The following is a 20,619-nucleotide window of genomic DNA, read 5'->3' as shown; positions in this document are numbered from 1 at the left end:
TGCCAATAGCAAGATCATCTTGGCTTCTGAAAACTCTCTACCTGCTAGATACTAATGATCTGCCAGTGGCAAGACTACTAGTGTGCACAAAGATTGGTATAGCCACAAATTATGATATAGAAAACCACACCCACTGTGGCACTACAGTCCACAAAGGATGTAATTGAAACCATTCTCAATGCTGATCTGTTACACTTTTGCAAGAACCATTGTGAGAGTTGCAATCAGCAGCTGCTGAAGATAAGCAACTGCAAGAGTTGCAAAAGACTATTATTCAGGATAAAGAATAATACTATTCATTAATACCTGACAGTATTAAAGAAGTACCCAAAAAGACTTGTTTATTTTAGTCAAACAGAGATAAATCATCTTCAAGGCAAATACCAATACCAATAACATTATGTCAGAATATAATGTCTGTGTTGCACCAAGGACACATGAGTATAGACCACACAAGATGGCTAGCAATGTAAATCTGAATACTGGCCAGGGATGGATCAGGATATTCAAAAACTCATGAACACATTTGAGGCATGCCAAATGTACCAACCTTCTATATTGACATGATGTAGCAACAAATCTATATGTGACATCCTTGTGACAGATTACGTCTCCAAATTTTCTATTGTTCAAAGACTTAATCGATGCATAATATCCCAGAATGGGTGGTGTCTGACAACAGACTACAATTTACTGGGAGCCATTTAAAGGTATGTATATTAAGTTGAGAGTGACCACATTGTCATCTTACAATTCACACTTAGATGATTTGCAGAACATAAGGTTCCTGCTACCAAAACAATCATCTAAATGCTGAGCAACAAGGCAAGATTTTCGAATTGCATTGTTATATATTTGCACAACACCAATCAGAAAGGTTCCTCCTCCCCAGCACAACTTATGCTCAAGATACAGGAGACACAGATTATACTTTTTCGAAGACAGAGGATAATGAAAGAGATGCATGAAAAGCAAGCTGGTAGATAACTGCACACTAAACAGAGTGCAATTTAGAAAAACAAATGCAGATACTTCAATTTGAGCAAAGGTTTCTAAAAATAGGCAACCAAGCCAAATCATACAAAGTCGTCACTGATCATGGTGCTACATTGTAAATGGAACAGAAGCCAGCTCAGACCAAAGTATGATACATCAATCATGCACTTTAATGTTCATATTTTTCAGTCGCATATTTGACAGTTATGCAACCTGTTTGTATCACCTGTTGCTAAAATATCTTATTGACACAAACAAGCAGTTAATTTCCAGCTTGGTGTAATAGTGAAAAATACAATTATTTATATCAAAACATATATTGTCGAAGAATTATTTTTGCGTATTGAGTCTGATGCTCTGTGCCTAACTGTAACCTACCATGTTCTAGTTTGGATCACACGCTGTCTTCTGTTTACATTATGGCTAATTTAATAGTTAAAGAATAAACCTGAACTTAAGAGAATAACCATGTGTCTGAAGAAAACAAATGTTATTTTAGTATATTATCGCTGGTGGAGAATAATTGTTGTTTCATTTATTTTTCTGTTATCTTTAGTCCACTTCCTCTATAGTTGGTCCAGCAGATCCTGGGCTGCTTGCTTCTCCTGGAGGAAATCCCCCTGGACCAGGGGCAGCACCACTCTGGTAGAGCTGAGCCATAACAGGATTACACACCTTCTCCAGCTCCTTCTGATGAAACTCAAACTCTTCTTTTTCAGCCATTTGGTTTCGATCTAGCCAATCGAGGGTCTCCTTTATCTTGTTCAAAACTTTCTGTTTGTCATCTTCACTCAGTTTACCCTGAAAAGATCAAATTAAGATATGAATCTCAGACCATTAAGCAGGCAATAGAGTGGAGTTAAATCGTTTTCATAGATACTGAGGTTTACGTCGCATAGCTGCAAGAGCACATTTATTGAATTATTGATGTCTATGTTTTCTTCATATCATTGCTGGGTCTGTGACTCTAAAACTGAAACCTCTGATGACTGACCACCTCCCTGCTCCCTCCCTTCCCACCCCCATCCCTGCCCCTGCGCCAACCCCCACCCCAACACCACTACCGCCATTGGTGGTGACTGTATCAAAAATCTTCTTGTTTGGAACTCTTCTATCAAGTCTTTCTTAATCTTATTTATGGAAAAGATTTGGTTTCTGTAATCTTTTAATCTTTCCGTGTAACTGAAATCTTTCAACCCTAGTATAATTCTAGTAAATCTTGTCTATAATCTCTCTGATGTCTAGTTATCCTTGAAATATGATGTCCAACAGTAATGACAAAATTCCAGCTGGGACCCAGCCAGTGTTGAATAAAGGTTGAGCTGATCTTCCATGCCTCTATAAAACCAAGGAATATGCATGTCTTTTTTAATTTGTCTGCCATCTTCAAAGATTTGTGGACATATATCCGAAGTTCTTTCTGTTTATGCATCCCCTTCAGTGTTGTAGTGTTTAGTTGTATTCCTTCTGTTTATTTTTCTTACCACAATAAATAATCTCACACCTTTCAATGTTAATTTTAAATGCCACTTGTCTACCCAATTCAACAATACACTTCTTTCCTGGAGTCAACTACTATTCTCATTGTTATTTCTTATGTGAAGTAGTAATCAAAGAAGCATACTTGTTATTTTTTCATTACAAAGAGGCTAAAATGAAGGGTCCAAATTGAAGCAGCAATGTGATCAGAATTTGAAAATTCAAGAAAATAAAATAAATAATAAAATAGCTTCCAAGTTGCAAAAGGGAAGACTTGATATCAAGCTATATTCGATTATTAAAAGTGCTGTAAATGCAAGTGAAATGTATTCTCTCACCTCCACATCTCTCCGTTTAGTGTCACTCATTTTTTTCTTATTCATTCACGGCATATAGCCCACCTGTGCCACTGTGCCACCCACAGTATGGTTAGCACTGCTGCCTCACAGCACCAGAAACCCGGCTTCAATTCCCGCCTCAGGCGACTGACTGTGTGGAGTTTGCACATTCTCCCCGTGTCTGCGTGGGTTTCCTCCGGGTGCTCCGGTTTCCTCCCACAGTCCAAAAATGTGCAGGTTAGGTGAATTGGCCATGCTAAATTGCCTGTAGTGTTAGGTGCAGGGGTAAATGTAGGGGAATGGGTCTGGGTGGGTGCGCTTCAGCGGGTTGGTGTGGACTTGTTGGCCGAAGGGCCTGTTTCCACAATGTAAGTAATATATAATATAATATATATAATCTAATATATAGACATCACTGGCTATGACATCATTTATTACCCATCCTGAATTGCCCAGAGGGCAGTCAAGATTCTACCACATTGCTGTGGGTCTGGAGTCAGATGTAGGCCAGTCCAGGTAAAGATGGTAGTTTCCTTCCCTGAAGGATATTAGTGAACCAAATAGGTTTTTCCAACAATCAACAATAATTTCATGGTCATCATTAGACCCTTAACTGCAGAGTTTTACTGAATTTAAATTCCATTCTCTGCCTTGGTGGCATTCAAACCCATGTGTGCATCCTTCCTGTTCTTTGTCTATCTATATATGTATGTACCTGCATGTGCATATTGTGCATATTCTTTTGAAGTCTGGAAGCAGATGGTTGTGTGGACATAAGCATGTACATGTTTGGTTGCCTCTGAGTGTATATGGTAAGTTGTGAATGTGAGCATGTGCATATAATTGTGCATGTAAGCATGTGAATGCGTTAGTGTAAGTACATATAAATGTATTTGTGAGTGTGCATGTATGCACGTGTGGTGATATGAGTGTGTCTTTGTTTATTGAGTACTTATTATGTTTGATCACCCCATGTTTATAAACCCTGCTGAAAATGGTGACTACATGAAAATAGTGACCATTTCAGCACATTATATAAGTCACTTTGGCCCCGTGGAATTGTATCTGAGCAAGAATCATGTGTGTACTAGAGAAGAAAGAACAAAAACTTGCCAAGAAAAGGAGACATGGAGGACTGTTGGTCAGCACTATTGTATCTGAAATAATTCCATAAAACATTTTCAATTTACTCAGGAGACAACACTTACATTGTTTGTTTATATATTTGTTCCAAAACAGCATGGTGGAAATGATCTAATTAAGCACTTTACACATTCAATGGTACTGTCACAAGTCCCTTGGGAAATCCTTTTGTTTAATCATCTCAAATCTGTCGGAATTCAAATGCTATGTACAGAATCAGATCATTAATCCTCAGATGCCTTGGCTTGGTTTTCTGCTCTTCGACTCCCTACTGTGATTTATACAACACTTTTCCATGATGTGATAAACTGTGCATAGTTAAGTGCTTTACACTCCTGCTTGCTCAAGCAGACAGATTCACTTGTGTTAAATGTATTAGTTTTTTTATTTCCAAGAATCTACAACCCTTGAGAATTTATGGAAACACTAGTGATTTGCAGTCAGTTAAAATGCATATTTTGAACAGCACATTATAACACTCTTTATATATTGATAGCTACATTAATGACACACTAGATTTTTTTTCCCATAATCAATCTGCCTATTTCCTTGAGGTATGCTATTTGATATCACAGTATTGATTCCTACCTTTATGTTATCATATTCCACTGTGGATTTCACATTGTATGCGTAAGATTCGAGGGTGTTCTTGGCAGTTATCCGCAGTCGTTGTGCTTCATCATCTGCTTTGTAACGTTCTGCCTCATTCACCATGCGATCAATGTCCTCTTTGCTCAGACGCCCTTTGTCATTTGTGATGGTGATCTTATTCTCCTTACCAGTACTTTTGTCCACAGCAGAGACATTCAATATTCCATTGGCATCAATGTCAAAAGTGACCTCTATCTGAGGGACACCTCGGGGTGCAGGTGGGATTCCTGTCAACTCAAACTTGCCTAGCAGGTTGTTGTCTTTGGTCATGGCTCGCTCACCCTCAAACACTTGGACCAGGACACCAGGTTGGTTGTCTGAGTATGTGGTGAAGATTTGGGTCTGCTTTGTGGGAATAGTTGTGTTTCTCTTGATGAGGGTCGTCATCACTCCCCCAGCTGTTTCAATACCCAATGATAGGGGTGTAACATCCAGAAGGAGCAAGTCCTGCACTGTTTCCGAGACATCTCCACTCAGAATGGCTGCTTGTACAGCTGCCCCATAAGCTACTGCCTCATCAGGATTGATGCTTTTATTCAACTCCTTCCCACTAAATAGGTCCTGCAAAAGTTTCTGTATCTTTGGAATTCTAGTAGATCCCCCCACAAGTACAATCTCGTGAATCTGGCTCTTGTCCATTTTGGCATCTCTTAGAGCTTTTTCCACGGGCTCCAGGGTTCCTCGGAAGAGATCGGAATTCAGCTCCTCAAACCGTGCCCGGGTGATGGAAGTGTAGAAGTCTATACCTTCAAACAGGGAGTCAATCTCCAGGCTGGCCTGCGAGCTGGAGGACAGAGTTCGTTTTGCCCTTTCACAGGCAGTATGAAGGCGACGCACAGCTCGCTTGTTCCCACTGATATCCCTCTTGTATTTGCGCTTGAACTCTTCAATAAAGTGGTTCACCATACGGTTATCAAAATCCTCACCACCGAGGTGTGTGTCTCCAGCTGTGGATTTGACCTCGAAGACACCATCCTCTATTGTAAGAATTGACACGTCAAAGGTTCCACCACCCAAATCGAAGATGAGGACATTACACTCTACTCCTACCTAAACAACAAACAAAACAATCTTCAGGGTACAATCCACACCAGTGGTTGTGATGGAAGGTGCAGTCGTTCTGGTTGATCAGGGAAAAGTCAAGCCCTATTTGAAGGAACATTAACAACGTGAGGGCTGTTAAATAAATTAAAGGATTAAAGGGACGATACAATGGGATTCTAACGGTGAATATATTTTTACTCTCACTGCTGTAAAGAAAATAGGTTTGAGATGTATCCTGAAGGACAGTTTCAGACTGGATTTAATTTCCAACAGAAAAACAAAAACAGATTACTAAAGAAACTCGGTGGGTGTGGCAGTATCTGTGGTGGAAAAAATTGTTAATATTTCAAGTCTAATGACCTTTCTTCACAACTAGAAGCCCCCAGCAAAAGATGGTATTTACGCTAGCAATGGGACAGTCGGGAGGAAAAGGCGCGAGCAGATGGGCGGAGATGAGCAAGAAAGGGTAGGCAGACAAAAGGATTGTTGATGGGGAAGAAAAGAGAAGAGTAGGTGATAATGGGGATTGTGAGTAGTTGTAAATCAGTTGGTTTTGCTGAAAGCAACCCTTTCATGACAGGAGTTGGGGGTGGGTAATGGAGAAGGTTCATGTTCTGAAATTGTTAAACTTGATTTTGAATCCTGAATAATGTAAGGTATCTAAACGCATCGAGCTTTGCTGGAGTACTGCAGCAGGTCTGAGGCAGAAAGTTGGCATAGGAACACAGTGGTGTGTTGAAATGTCAAAGCAACTGTAAGCTCAGTTTTTTTTTTAAATGGGCAGAACGCAGGCTTTCCACAATCACCCAATCTGTGTTTTGTCTCCCCAGTTTAGTGGAAACTGCATTATTAGTGAATAAGTCGACTAGATTGAATAAAATGTTTCACCTGGGAGGTGTGTCTGGAGCCTTGGATGGTAAGGATACAAATGGACAAGTATTGCACCTTCAGTGATTAAATAAGGTAATAGATTGGGACATGGAGAGGAGAAGAGAAAAAAAAAATTTCACCATGTCCTACGAAACCAGAGTTAAATCAACTTATTACATTCAGCAGGTTTGTCTGATACATAATAGATGTTGGGAATGTTTTGCATTTATTTTAATCACACTGGAAAATATTCATTGTAATTCATAATTGCAAATAATAGTAATTAATAGGCAATGGAATATTGCGTAACTATTGGCTGAGACTTTTCCCTTATTATCTATTATCCAGCATTTCTTTTCTATATCCAGAGGTGCATTTACACAACTGAACGTTTTGTTTCGCATCACCAAATCACCCTTTGTTTTAATCAACTACCACCAGCAAATTACCCGCGTTCTCCAACTGATCAATTTACGGGCAAAAACCTTTAATGGTAATATAGAGCATCAAAGGTGAGGGAGAGAATGCGAAATCAAAATGGGGTTGGAAGGAGCAGTTTTTTTTTACACATCCAGCAGTACTCTTACACAGAACTGAGGGAGGGAGCGAAATTAAACGGGGGTTGGAAGGAGTTTTTTAAAATTTATTTAAAACTTCGCACAACTGTCTCCTAGGTAGAGCACATTCTAATGACTTTTTTTTGGGTTGGTGTATAGTAAATCAAGGACATTGCTTTAATCTTGCTGCAGCCATTTCCGGTTTAGCAGGGCTCCTGAGCATGCTCAGGTTTTGTTTCTATTTTAAAAAAAGTAAACTGCTATTTCGTTGCTTCGTTCTTTCTCACGGTTTATCACGTCTTCTGCTCCCGACTGTTTTACTGGGCAGTTTTTAAGCCAGCCCTATTCGCTGCGCCTCCCACTCATGACGAGGGTTCAGGTGAGCAGCGAAAGGGGAGGAGCGAGCTGGCCAGACAGAAAAAGGGAAGTGGTGACCTGAGCGCTCAGTGAGTAGGAGAGGCTCTGAGTGCGAGTTGGGAAAGGGGTGCATAGGGCGAGGGAGGCGAAAAGCCGGAGCAGGACTTCAGTTGAAATAGTACTGTGATTTTCTAATATTTAGTGAATCTTTGAATTTGTAAAAAAGATGTTTGGGCCGTTAGCTTCAAAGTACGCAAAAACGTTTTTAAGATTGAAATTACAGGTCAGGAAAGCAACCTATCCTTATTACGGGCTTTCTACGGAAAGGGATTCTTTTTCTTTCACACGTCTTATTTTAGGAACACAACATAGTTAAACAAAAGATAACTGATGTGTAAGGTTCTTTCAACCAAATAAAATTAGAAGCAAAATTAAGATTTATCTCAAGGTGAATATAATTTACCATAATGGTACAGCCTACTTTCATACTGATTTGGACCAAGTTCGCTACTCGTGGGGATGGCCTCAACCGGAACCTTGGGTTCATGTAACTCTACAGGTGACCTCATTGCACTGCGCGCACGCTCCTACAGACCCATACGCTCACACAGACCCTCTCTCATACACAAGCTCTCTCTCGAACGTTCATACATACACTCCCACAAGCGCCCTCAAAGACATCTATCCTGTTACACTCACACAAACACATATAAGTTTGTGGGGTGACTTTGTACTTGCAGAACTACATCTTATTTTGCTCAAAACTGCTTAAATTTATGTAAGATTCTGCAAACCCCCTTTTTTTAGATTAGAATCAGTCTGAACGTTGGGGCACAGACAGGGCACCTCACACCATCGATGCATTATCTGGGCCAACATGGCACCTATTGTTAAAGGTCACTTGAGAATGTAACTTTAAGAAAGTTCTGGAATTTACATATGAAAGAACTGAAACCAACATACCCATTCTAAAAGATGAGACTTAATAAACAATGCAGGTTTTTTTCAATACCTGTACATAATTTCAGTTATATCACACTGTAAACTTTTGCTATAAATTCTGTGTCCTAAGATGTTATACTCCACAACAACCTGGTGAAGGAGCAGCACTCCAAAAACTCGTGCTTCCAAATAAACCTGTTGGGCTATAACCTGGTGTTGTGTGATTTTTTATTTTGTACTTTCATTCTGTAATGCAACCTAATCTCCAGTTAATTGATACTCTGTATAGTTTAATGAAATTTCTTGTCACTGTACATTGTAACCTACTTCATATTTAAAAATCACACAACACCAGGTTATAGTCCAACAGGTTTAATTGGAAGCACACTAGCTTTCGGAGCGACGTTCCTTCATCAGGTGATTGACAATCACCTGATGAAGCGTCGCTCCGAAAGCTAGTGTGCTTCCAATTAAACCTGTTGGACTATGACCTGGTGTTGTGTGATTTTTAACTTTGTACACCCCAGTCCAACACTGGCATCTCCAAATCATGACTACTTCATATTGTAATGTAATCTACTCTTGTATGTTTGCTTAGTGTCAAGTTGTAAATGTTTTCACTGTCATTATATTTTGTGACCTAGGCTTATGGCATAACGTGCTACTGTCGTTGTACATTGTGGCTTGGTTTTTCCACCTTCCTACTGCAACTAATTCTGTACATCTCCTGAATTTTCATCAGTGCAATTTTTGATATTCTACCCTCAACTCCTGGAAACAACTCATCTACCATAATTATCTCTGAACTTGGACAATAACAAATCCATATTTAATGACAACTTCACTCTACCTTCATCAACATTATCCCACGACAAAACCTATGATGTTAATCTAGACTCTATTGCGTTATTCCTATTTATTTCTCACTTAGATTATATATTCCAATAATTGCTGCTTAAGTTTTCAGTTTTTGTATGCATTTGAGTTCCCACTCCAGATCTGAGTCCATTATTTCCATTTACACTTTTTATTCACTTTTTCTGTTTAGCCCTCCTGGAACATCATTCCCCCACCTCCTCAACCCTGTTGTTGTGCCTCTTTTCATTTATTTTTTCTGAAGCAGTCTGCTCTTCCAAACCCAGCCTTGCAGTTTTCTTCAACTTTTCTGGCAGCTCCTAGGCTTAGATGCCCTTCAACGCATCTTGTCCACATCCCGCACCTCCGCCCTCAGATCCCACCCCTCCAACCGTAACAAGGACAGAACGCCCCTGGTGCTCACCTTCCACCCTACAAACCTACGCATAAACCAAATCATCCGCCGACATTTCCGCCACCTCCAAAAAGACCCCACCATCAGGGATATATTTCCCTCCCCACCCCTTTCCGCCTTCCGCAAAGACCGTTCCCTCCGTGACTACCTGGTCAGGTCCACACCCCCCTACGACCCACCCTCCTCCCATCCTGGCACTTTCCCCTGCCACCGCAGGAACTGTAAAACCTGTGCCCACACCTCCTCCCTCACCTCTATCCAAGGCCCTAAAGGAGCCTTCCATATCCATCAAACTTTTACCTGCACATCCACTAATATCATTTATTGTATCCGTTGCTCCCGATGCGGTCTCCTCTACATTGGGGAGACTGGGCGCCTCCTAGCAGAGCGCTTTAGGGAACATCTCCGAGACACCTGCACCAATCAACCAAACCGCCCCGTGGCCCAACATTTCAACTCCCCCTCCCACTCTGCCGAGGGCAAGGAGGTCCTGGGCCTCCTTCACTGCCGCTCCCTCACCGCCAGACGCCTTGAGGAAGAATGCTTCATCTTCCGCCTCGGAACACTTCAACCCCAGGGCATCAATGTAGACTTCAACAGCTTCCTCATTTCCCCTTCCCCACCTCATCCTAGTTTCAAACTTCCAGTCCCCTTGACTTGTCCGGACTTGTCCGACCTGCCTAGCTCCTTTTCCACTTATCCACTCCACCCTCTCCTCCCTGACCTATCACCTTCATCTCCTCCCCCACTCACCCATTGTACTCTATGTTACTCTCTCCCCACCCCCACCCTCCCCTAGCTTATCTCTCCACGCTTCAGGCTCTCTGCCTTTATTCCTGATGAAGGGCTTTTGCCCGAAATGTCGATTTTGCTGAAGCTCCTCGGATGCTGCCTGAACTGCTGTGCTCTTCCAGCACCATTGATCCAGAATCTGGTTTCCAGCATCTGCAGTCATTGTTTTTACCTTGATTCCCTCTTAGTTGAAGAGTGTGGTGCTGAAAAAGCACAGCAGGTCAGGCAGCATCTGAGGAGCCAGTGTTGAGTTGGTCACCGGAAATGGAGATGGAGAGGTCAGGAAGGGGAGGGAGGTGTCTGACATGGTCCAGGTATACTTGAGGTCAGGGTGGAAGGTGTTTGTGAAGTTAATGAACTGTTAAACCTCCTTGTGGGAGCACGAGGTAGCACCGATACAGTCATTGATGATGTAGAGGAAAAGGTGGGGACTGGTGCCAGTGTAGCTGCAGAATCTTAGAATCCCTACAGTGTGGAAACAGGCCATATGGCCCAACAAGTCCACACCAACCCTCCCAACCAAACCCATTACTCTACATTTACTCCTGACTAATGCACCTAACCTACACATCCCGGAACACCATGCGCAATTTGGCATAGCCAATTCACCTAATCTGCACATCTTTGGATTGGGGGTGGAAACCAGTTCCACGTACCCAATGAAGAGGCAGGCATAGCTGGGGCCCATGCAAGTGTCCATTGCTATCCCTTTGGTCTGGAGGAAATGGGAGGATTGGAAGGAGAAATTGTTGCGGGTGAGGCCTGACTGGCTGTATTTTTCCAGCACCACTCTCTTCGACCCTGATCTCCAGCATCTGCAGTCCTCACTTTCTCCCAGCTGATTCCCTCTTAGACAAGTCTGCAGTTCAGCCAGTCAAATGAGAGTGTCAGTGGAAGGGTACTGGTTGGGTCGGCATGAGAGGAAGAAACGGGGGACTTTGAGGCCTTTGTCATGGTGGATAGATGTGTAGAGGGACTGGATGTCCATGGTGAAGATTAGGTATTGGGGACAGGGAAATGAAAGTAATGGTGGAGGTGGAGGGTGTGGGTGGTGTCCCGAATGTAGGTGGGAGTTCCTGGACTAAGGGGTCAGGATGGTGTCAAGGAATGCAGAGATATGTTTGGTGGGGCAGGAAGAGGCTGAGACAATGGGTTGACCGGGGCAGTCAGGTTTGTGAATTTTGGATAGGAGGTTGAATCGGGCAGTGCGGGGTTCCCAGACAATGAGGTTGGAGGCTGCGGATGGGAGATCCCCAAAGGTGATGAGGTTGTGGATGGTCTGGGAAATAATGGTTTGGTGATGAGAGGTGAGATCGTGGTTGAGCGGGCAGTAGGAGGAGGCAACCACGAATTGACACCTGGCTTCAGCCTTAGAATTTGGAGTAACAAATTGCACACTTACTGTGAATTCTCGTCCAAGGATGCCTACCTTGAAGAAGGTCTCCTCTCCGCTCTCTCACAAGCCTCATTCCTGATGAAGGACTTATGCCCGAAACATTGATTCTCCTGCTCCTTGGATGCTGCCTGACTGACTCTGTTTTTCCAGCACCCCACTTTTGAGTCTGATCTCCGGCATCTGCAGTCCTCACTTTCTCCTAATTGATTCCCTCTTAGACAAGTCTACAGCTTCTCTCTGTGCCTGTCTTGGCATCTTCCTAATGGCTGTGCAGGACAGTTGGCATATGAGCAGAATTCCAATTGCTTCAATGGAATGATAATTTTTTAAAGATGTTTTCTACCCAGCGCACCAACTGGAAGCTGATCTTGTTATTCTCCTCCCCATTCAAATTGCCCTTCCTGCTGCTGACCCTGTGAACTCTCCAAACAGATCAGCTATTACCTCCCTCTCTGCATGACACCCCCCCCCCCCACCCAAGAATGTATGTTCACTTGTGAACAATGCCCTACCCATCCTTGAACCAATTCTGGATGATTGCCTCTACATCCTAGCCTGATGAAAATCTGACTGAGGGAGGCTGCCACCCCTTTAAAGGAAATGTTTCCACCCAACCATACTTTCCACCTTTTGCCCTGTCAAAGCTGTCACTGTGGTGGTGTGGCTGGTATAATGAAATCACTCCTTGGCCCATCCAGTTACTGCTCTTAGTGTCATGTTGTAATGTTATCTACTGTCAATGCATTTTTATGATCCAGGCTTATGGCATTATATGTGCTATTGTTGTTATATATTGTGGCTTAGTTTTTTTGCATCTTTTTACTGCAACTAATTCTGTATACCTCCTGAATTTTCATTCTGATGCAAATAATTCCATCAGTGCAACTTCTGATATTCTATCCACATTTTCACCTTTGTCAACCATCTCACATTATTCCATCATTCTCATTTTATAATCCTTGTTCACTATTGCCATTCCATCTACGAGAAAAGTTTTCTTGGAGTCATTATCACTTTATTCTATGTTGTCTTTCTTGGTTGTTTTTCCCAAAAGTATCATTTCACATTTCTCTGCACTAAGTTTCACCTACTACGTGTTCACCCATTCCACCAGCCTGTCTATGTTCACTTGAAGGATATCTCTTGTGTCTATTTTCCCACACTTCATAGCACTTCCAAATGTCATCCATAAATTTTGAACTTGCGCTTGCACACTACTATAGTTCATTATTATAGATACAGAAAAGCAATTATTTAATGCTGATTGCTAGGATGCCAAAATGAATATCCTTTAGTCTGAAAGACAACCATTCATCACTACTCTCTGCTTTTCATCATTCAACCAACTTCATATCATTGTTGCTTTTGTTCCATCAGTTTTATCTTTACCGATATTGCCACAAACTCAGTATCATAGCAACCAACTTCATCCATCTCCTTGGCAACCATCTGAGGCTGAAACAGACTTTTCACATACAGCATTTGACCTTGAGATGAGCTACACCACTGTAATTGTGGGTAGTAACCCGAAACTTTGCCGAGTTAGCTAAAATGAGAAAAACATATGAAGGTTGCTCTATTGAAAAATCAGTCAAATGATGATCTAATCATTAGAAAATCACTGGGCCATGTCTTAATGCTTTCTGAAGGGTTGTGTTTAAATTAAGAGCTGTAACTCACTATGAGATGGACTGCACTGGTGACGCTGTCTGACTGAAGTTCTCATTTAAAACAGATGCATGCACTAGATGTTTGTTGTACCTTTTGTCAACAAAACAAACAGTGGATCATATGTTGCATAAATATTATAGGTTGATTGGATGACATAAAAGCTACGAGGAAATAGCTTGTGAGCAGGCTGAACAAGCTGGCAGGAGGTAGGATTTATTCAAACTGAGAGATAAGCCTCTAATTAAAAAAATAGGCAGTTGTCTTAAAGAGTGAAAAATTAACTGGACCCTGGAAAATATTACACTTTTGTGATGTTTGTCAATGGTCACCCAGGTTGATAATGCTGTTAAGAAGGCATATGGTGTGTTAGGTTTCATTTGTACAGGGATTGAGTTCCGGAGCCACAATATCATGCTGCAACTATACAAAACACTGGTGTGGCCACACCTGGAATATCATGTACAGTTCTGGTCACCATATTTCGGGAAGGATGTGGAAGCATTGGAAAAGGTGCAGAGGAGCTTTACCAGGATATTTCCTGGTCTGGAGGGAAGGTCTTATGAGGAAAGACTGAGAGACTTGGGTCTGTTCTCATTGGAATGAAGAAGGCTACGAGGGGATTTGATAGAGACGTACAAGATGATCAAAGGATTAGATAGGGTAGACAGTGAAAGTCTTTTTCCTAGAATGATGATGTCAGCTTGTACGAGGGGGCATAACTACAAATTGAGGGGTGATAGATTTAAGACAGATATCAGAGGCAGTTTTTTTACTCAGAGAGTGGCAAGGGCATGGAATGCCCTACCTGCCAATATAGTCAACTCAGCCACATTAGGGACATTTGAACAATCCTTGGATAAGCACAAGGATGATGATGGGTTGGGGTAGGGGGACAAGCTGAGAATAGTTCACAGGTCGGCGTGACATTGAGGGCCAAAGGGCCTGTTCTGCGCTGTATTGTTCTATGTTCTAATTGTGGAAGATTGGAATGTTAAAGATTGTACATACAGTCTGCATGTATGGAAAAGAAGAATAAGAAATTGTCCTCTAAGTAATAGCTAGTAGGAGTCATCTGACCAATGACTGGATGTTGAGACAGCAGGCTGATCACCTGTTTGCCTGATCCTCAAACATGTCATAGAGATGTACAGCACGGAAACAGTTCCTTCGGTCCAACTCATCCATGCCGACCCGATCTAGTCCCACCTGCCAGCACCCGGCCCATATTCCTACAATCCCTTCCTATTCATACACCCATCCAGCAGTTAGCACTGCTGCCTCACAGCGCCAGAGACCCGGGTTCAATTCCTGCCTCAGGCAACTCTCTGTGTGGAATTTGCACTTTCTCTCCGTGTCTGCATGGATTTCCTCTGTGTGCTCCGGTTTCCTCCCACAATCCAAAAAATGTGCAGGTTAGGTGAATTGGCCATTCTAAATTGCCCGTAGTGTCAGGTGAAGGGGTAAATGTAGGGGAATGGGTCTGGGTGGGTTGAGCTTCGCGGGTCGGTGTGGACTTGTTGGGCCGAAGGGCATGTTTCCACACTGTGAGTAATCTAATCTAAATGTTGCAATTGTACCACCCTCCACCACTTCCTCTGGCAGCTCATTCTATACACTTACCACCCTCTGCATGAAAATGTTGCCCCTTAGGTCTCTTTTGTATCTTTCCCCTCTCACCCAAAACCTATGCCATCTAGTTCTGGACTCCCCCACTCCAAGGAAGAGATTTTGTCTATTTATCCTTTCCATGCCCCTCATGATTTTATAAATCTCTATAAGATCATCCCTCAGCCTCCAACATTCCAGGGAAAACAACCCCAGCCTATTCAACCTCTCCCTATAGCTCAAATCATCCAATCCTGGCAACATCCTTGTAAATCTTTTCTGAACCCTTTCAGGTTTCACAACATCCTTCCAATAGGAAGGAGACCAGAATTGCATGCAATATTCCAAAAGTGGCCTAACCAATGTCCTGTACAGCCACAACATGACCTCCCAACTCCTGTACTCAATACTCTGACCAATAAAGGAAAGCATACCGAACGCATGCAAACCAAGTCACTTGCATTGTAAGCTTGTGATATATATCTATTGCAGCATTTTTGGAATGTACCTTGCTTTAATACAGAATAATTGGTTATATCTCATTGTTAGAACTGCCTTGGATTAAACCTGATAGACCAGGGAAAGTTAGAATAAAAGCCTACATTACCAAAACCAATCTATTTCCATAGAACAATAGGATTTAAGAACAGGTTTCAGCCATGGTTGATCTGGTTGCCTCCAGCATCACAGAACTCACAACTCCCTTTATCTGTCAATAATCTATGTAACTCTGCCTTGAATTAATTCAATAATCCAACATCCATTATATTTTGTTGAAGTGATTTCAATGCTGTTAAGCCTCCTGAGAAAATTAGAATTCTCATCATTTTTGCTTTGAAAGGGAGAAAGGGATTATCCTTAAATAGTGTCACTGAGTATGACCAGGGATAGGCACATATGGGATCCCACCATGCATCTAAACATCCCTCGACTGATGCCCAACTTAATGTCAGTGTGCTTTTATAGGGCTGCTCTCTCGTTAGAATGATTTAAATTGAGGTCACCACACCTCAGGCAAGGGAAAATGTTAAGAAGGAGAGTCTTTCATGGTAACCTCAGCTGATGCAGGAACTGAAACCATGCTGTTGGTGTCATACTGCATTACAAATCAGCCAACTGTAGTTAGTAAGTTTGGAGATTACACTAAAATTGGAGGTGTAGTGGACAGTGAAGGAGGTTACCTCAGAGTACAATTGGATCTTGATCAGATGGGCCACTGGGCTGAGGAGTGGCAGATGGAATTTAATTTAGGTAAATGTGAGGTGCTGCATTTTGGAAAGGCAAGTCAGGGCAGGACTTATACACTTAATGGTAAGGTCCTGGGGACTGTTGCTGAACAAAAAGACTTTGGAGTGCAGGTTCATTTTTCCTTGAAAGTGGAGTCGCAGGTAGATAGGATAGTGAAGAAGGCATTTGGTAGACTTTCCTTTATTGGACAGAGCATTGAGTACAGGAGTTGGGAGGTCAAGTTGCAGTTTTACAGGACATTGGTTAGGCCACTTTTGGAATATTGTGTGCATTTCTGGTCTCCCTCCTATAGGAAGGATATTGTGAAACTTGAAAGGGTCAGAAAAGATTTACAAGGATGTTTACAAGGTTTAAGCTACAAGGAGAGGCTGAATAAGCTGGGACTATTTTTCCTGGAGCATCGGAGGCTGAGGGGTGACATTAATGAGGTTTATAAAGTCATGAGGGTCATGGATAGGGTAAGTAGACAAGTTCTTTCCCCTGGGATGGGGAATCCAGAGCTAGAGGTCATAAGTTTAAGGTGAAAGGGGAAAGATTTAATGGCACCTAAAGGGCACAGAGGGTGGTGGCGTACATGGAATGCACTGCCAGAGGAAGTGATGGAAGCTGGTACAATTACAACATTTAAAAGGCATCTGGATGGGTATATGAATAGGAAGGGTTTGGAGGGATATGGGCCAGGTGCTGGCAGGTGGGACCAGATTAATTTATGATATCTGGTCAGCATGGAAGAGTTGGACAGAAAAGTATATTTCTGACTCTATGACCCTTAAAACATACTTCTGGGGCAGGTGGGACTTGAACCTAGGTCTGGCTCAAAGGGAGGGACACACTACCACTGCACACCCAGTTTTCCCAGAGTACTGTCCTTTGCTCAACCATCTTCAGCTGCTTCATCAAAGATCCTCTCTCCACATAAGGCTGAAATGGGGAGGTTAGATGATGATTGCACAATGTTCAAAACCATTCACAATTCCTCACATTCTGAGGCAGTACATATCCAAATGCAGCACAACATGGACAATATCAGGTTTGGGCTGACAAATGACAAGTAAAATTTGTGCCACACAAGTGCCAGGCAATGACCATCTCCAACAAGAGCACATCTAACAATTGCTCCTTGACATTCTATGGCATTGCTATAACTAAATCCCTCAGTGTCAATATCCTTGAGGTGATCTTTGACCAGAAACTCAACTGGATTTGCTGCATAGGTGCTGTGGTTGCAAGAGCAGGTCAGAGTCTAGGAATCTTGCAATGAATCACTCAGCTGCTGGCTTCCCCAAAGCCTATCTACCATCCAAAATACACAAAGTCAGGAGTGTGATGGAATATTCTCAACTTGCCTGGATGAGTGCAACCCCAATAACACATGAAGCTGAACACCATACTGGACAAAGTAGCCAACTTGATTGGTAGCACATCTGCAAACGTTCACTGCTTCACCACTGATGCTCAGTAGCAGCAGCATAGGCCATCTACAAGGTGAACTGCAGAAATTATCCATGGCATCTTAAACAACATTTAACAAACAGTTTAATAAATCATGAGGGGCATGGATAGGATAAATAGACAAAGTTTTTTTTTCCCTGGGGTGGGGGAGTCCAGAACTAGAAGGCATAGGTTTAGGGTGGGAGGGGAAAGATTTAAAAGGGACCTCTAAGAGGTAATGTTTTCACACAGAGGGTGGTACGTGTATGGAATGAGCTGCCAGAGGATGTGGTGGAGGCTGGTACAATTGCAACATTTAAGAGGCATTTGGATGGGTATATGAAGAGGAAGGGTTTGGAGGGATATGGGCCAGGTGCTGGCAGGTGGGACTAGATTGGGTTGGGATATCTGGTCGGCACATGGATGGGTAAGACCGAAGGGTCTGTTTCCATGCTGTACATCTCTATGACTCTATGATTCTATAAACCCATGTTCACTACCATCTAGAAGGAGACACTCGGGAACACTACCACCTGCAAGTTCCCCTCCAAACCTCACACCATTCTGACTTTGAAATGTATGGCTGAAATTCAGCATTGCTGAGTCCAAATCTTGGACCTCCCTTCCTTAAGGGTATTGTGGGTCTACCTGCATCAAATAGACTGCAGCTCATCACCACCTTCTCAAGAGCAGCTAACAGGTACCCAATAAACGCTGGCCCAGCCAGCAAAACCCACATCCAATGAATTACTAAACAAAAACAACCCACCCTCTTGTCCAAGCCATAGGCGATGGCGGCGGCAGTGGGCTCATTAATAATCCTGAGGACATTGAGCCCGCTGATAGTCCCTGCGTCCTTGGTCGCTTGGCGCTGGGAATCGTTGAAGTAAGCGGGGACCGTGATCACCGCGCTCGAAATGCTCTTTCCCAGGTAAGCCTCGGCGATCTCCCTCATCTTGGCTAACACCATGGAGGAAATCTCTTCTGCGTAGAAGGTCTTAGTTTCCCCCTTGTGCTGAACCTCAACTTTGGGTCTGGAGGAGTCATTGATCACTTTAAAAGGCCAATGTTTAAGGTCGGTCTGCACAGTAGCATCGTCGTACCTCCTGCCGATCAGTCTCTTGGCGTCAAATATGGTGTTCTGGGGGTTCATGGCCACTTGGTTCTTAGCCGCGTCTCCGATCAGTCTCTCGGTGTCGGTGAACGCCACATAACTGGGGGTGGTGCGGTTCCCCTGATCATTGGCGATAATTTCCACCTTGCCATGCTGGAAGACCCCAACACAGGAGTAGGTGGTGCCCAGATCGATGCCCACCGCCGGGGTGCTTTTGGAGCTCATGATTACGGGAAGAGAAGCGAATGGTGCCCAGACTGTGCTGCCAGGGCTGCTGGGAGGCTCTTTATACCCATGTTAGAAAGTTCTGGGCTCTTGTGACTGGGATTGATCCAAGAGTTTAGCATTTGGCCGTGATGAGGTTACCAGAAATAGAGCGATTTGTCAACACTGGAGGTAACCAAATCCAACCAGACATAGTGACATAGCTTTGCACAGAGGGGCAGGGGGGTCAATAACTGATCGGAGGAGGGAATCCATATCGAATCAAAATATTGACAACTGATCGGAGGAAAGTGACGGTATTAAATCAAAGCAGGACATGGGAAGCAATTAACTGCTGCCTATTTAACCTCTCCGCTCAGCTGTATTTTCCTGACGTTTTTGTACTTTGATTCCTTTTTTTTCCACCAGTGTTGTGTTTCCTTGCTCTCCCTCTGCTCCTGTCTCTTGTATTTACTTCATTGCTAGAGTTTTCCCTTCTGCCTGTGGCAGGCTCCCACTGGTAGGGCAGAGGTCAGGCCGCACCTGCTGGAAGTTTAGCAAAATTGTGTTTGGGAGTCTCAGTACGCAGCAGAAAAGATCTATTTCCAGCAGCGTGTTCTCCCAGGGTCATTACTTTATTAATATCAAAATCGCTGTCGCATTCAGACCCTATCTAAAAGCTGTCCCCTGCTGCCATCCCAGGCTGTTACATCTTCCAGGCCCAAAATGATTTTGATTGAGCAATGGTTAAGAATGTCAGCTCCTTGAACCGTCTTTAAATACTTCGGATGTTCAATAACCAGTTACCGTGGTGAGTTAGTCACTGGACGTGTCGCAGGATCTGTGAAGAATGGGAAGTGAATTGGACTGTGCCTAATATTTGGCTCTGAACCCGAAACCTTTGCTTTGTCTCCACAGATGTTGCCAGACCTACTTATTTTTCCAGCAATTTCTGTTTCTGTTCTTAATAATTTCTGTCAGTGGGCTGTGTACGTTCCTAAGTTGAATTCCTTGCTATTCACTCCGACACCCAGTTAATATCGCAGCCGGGTGGTTTTGGTGACGTATCCAGTTAAGGACCAAAATCTATCTTCCCTTCACATTCCCATTTGGCAGATAATCCAGGTCAACATTCTCTCCGACACATCTCATAAGCAAACCTTTCCTGTACAATAAAAACTGCGACGGCTGGAAATCAGCAACAAAACCAGGAAAGCTCCAAAAGAGAAAATGCTGGAAAAGCTCAGCAGGTCTGGCAGCGTCTGTGGAGAGAAATCAGAGTTAACCTTTCGGGTCCATCACTAACCGTGTCCGCCTCGATCTTTCTTCGAATTTGCATACGATGTTTTTCACAATTCGTCATGCTACTAATTCAGTTTTTTATAGAAATGTTTTTTCGAGATGTCAGCGTCTGGCACAGTACACATTGCCCATCCCTAATTCGGTCATTTGTGGACGCAATTGCTTCTTATAAATCACTTATAAACAATTCAAACTTGGCCACGTCATTG

The 20,619-nt window shown here is 43.0% G+C and overlaps 1 protein-coding gene across 1 annotated transcript; it reads right to left on the bottom strand.

The window, feature by feature from the left end:
- Nucleotides 1-324: 324 nt before the first annotated feature.
- LOC122563583 (heat shock cognate 71 kDa protein-like) lies at nt 325-20,457 on the bottom strand. Its single transcript, XM_043717493.2, has 3 exons — nt 18,560-20,457; nt 4,545-5,657; nt 325-1,797 (listed from the first exon to the last, which is right to left on the bottom strand). Exons 1-3 carry the CDS (start codon nt 19,127-19,129, stop codon nt 1,549-1,551), a joined length of 1,932 nt encoding a protein of 643 aa, XP_043573428.2. The 5' UTR covers nt 19,130-20,457; the 3' UTR covers nt 325-1,548.
- Between the last annotated feature and the right edge of the window lie 162 nt (nt 20,458-20,619).

This window comes from Chiloscyllium plagiosum, unplaced genomic scaffold, assembly GCF_037043375.1.
Source record: "Chiloscyllium plagiosum isolate Xiang-an unplaced genomic scaffold, Cpla_swu_hap1 HiC_scaffold_30, whole genome shotgun sequence".
Taxonomy (NCBI): domain Eukaryota; kingdom Metazoa; phylum Chordata; class Chondrichthyes; order Orectolobiformes; family Hemiscylliidae; genus Chiloscyllium; species Chiloscyllium plagiosum.
Note: the sequence above shows the minus strand (reverse complement) of the source record. Positions and strands in the feature narration are given on the sequence as shown.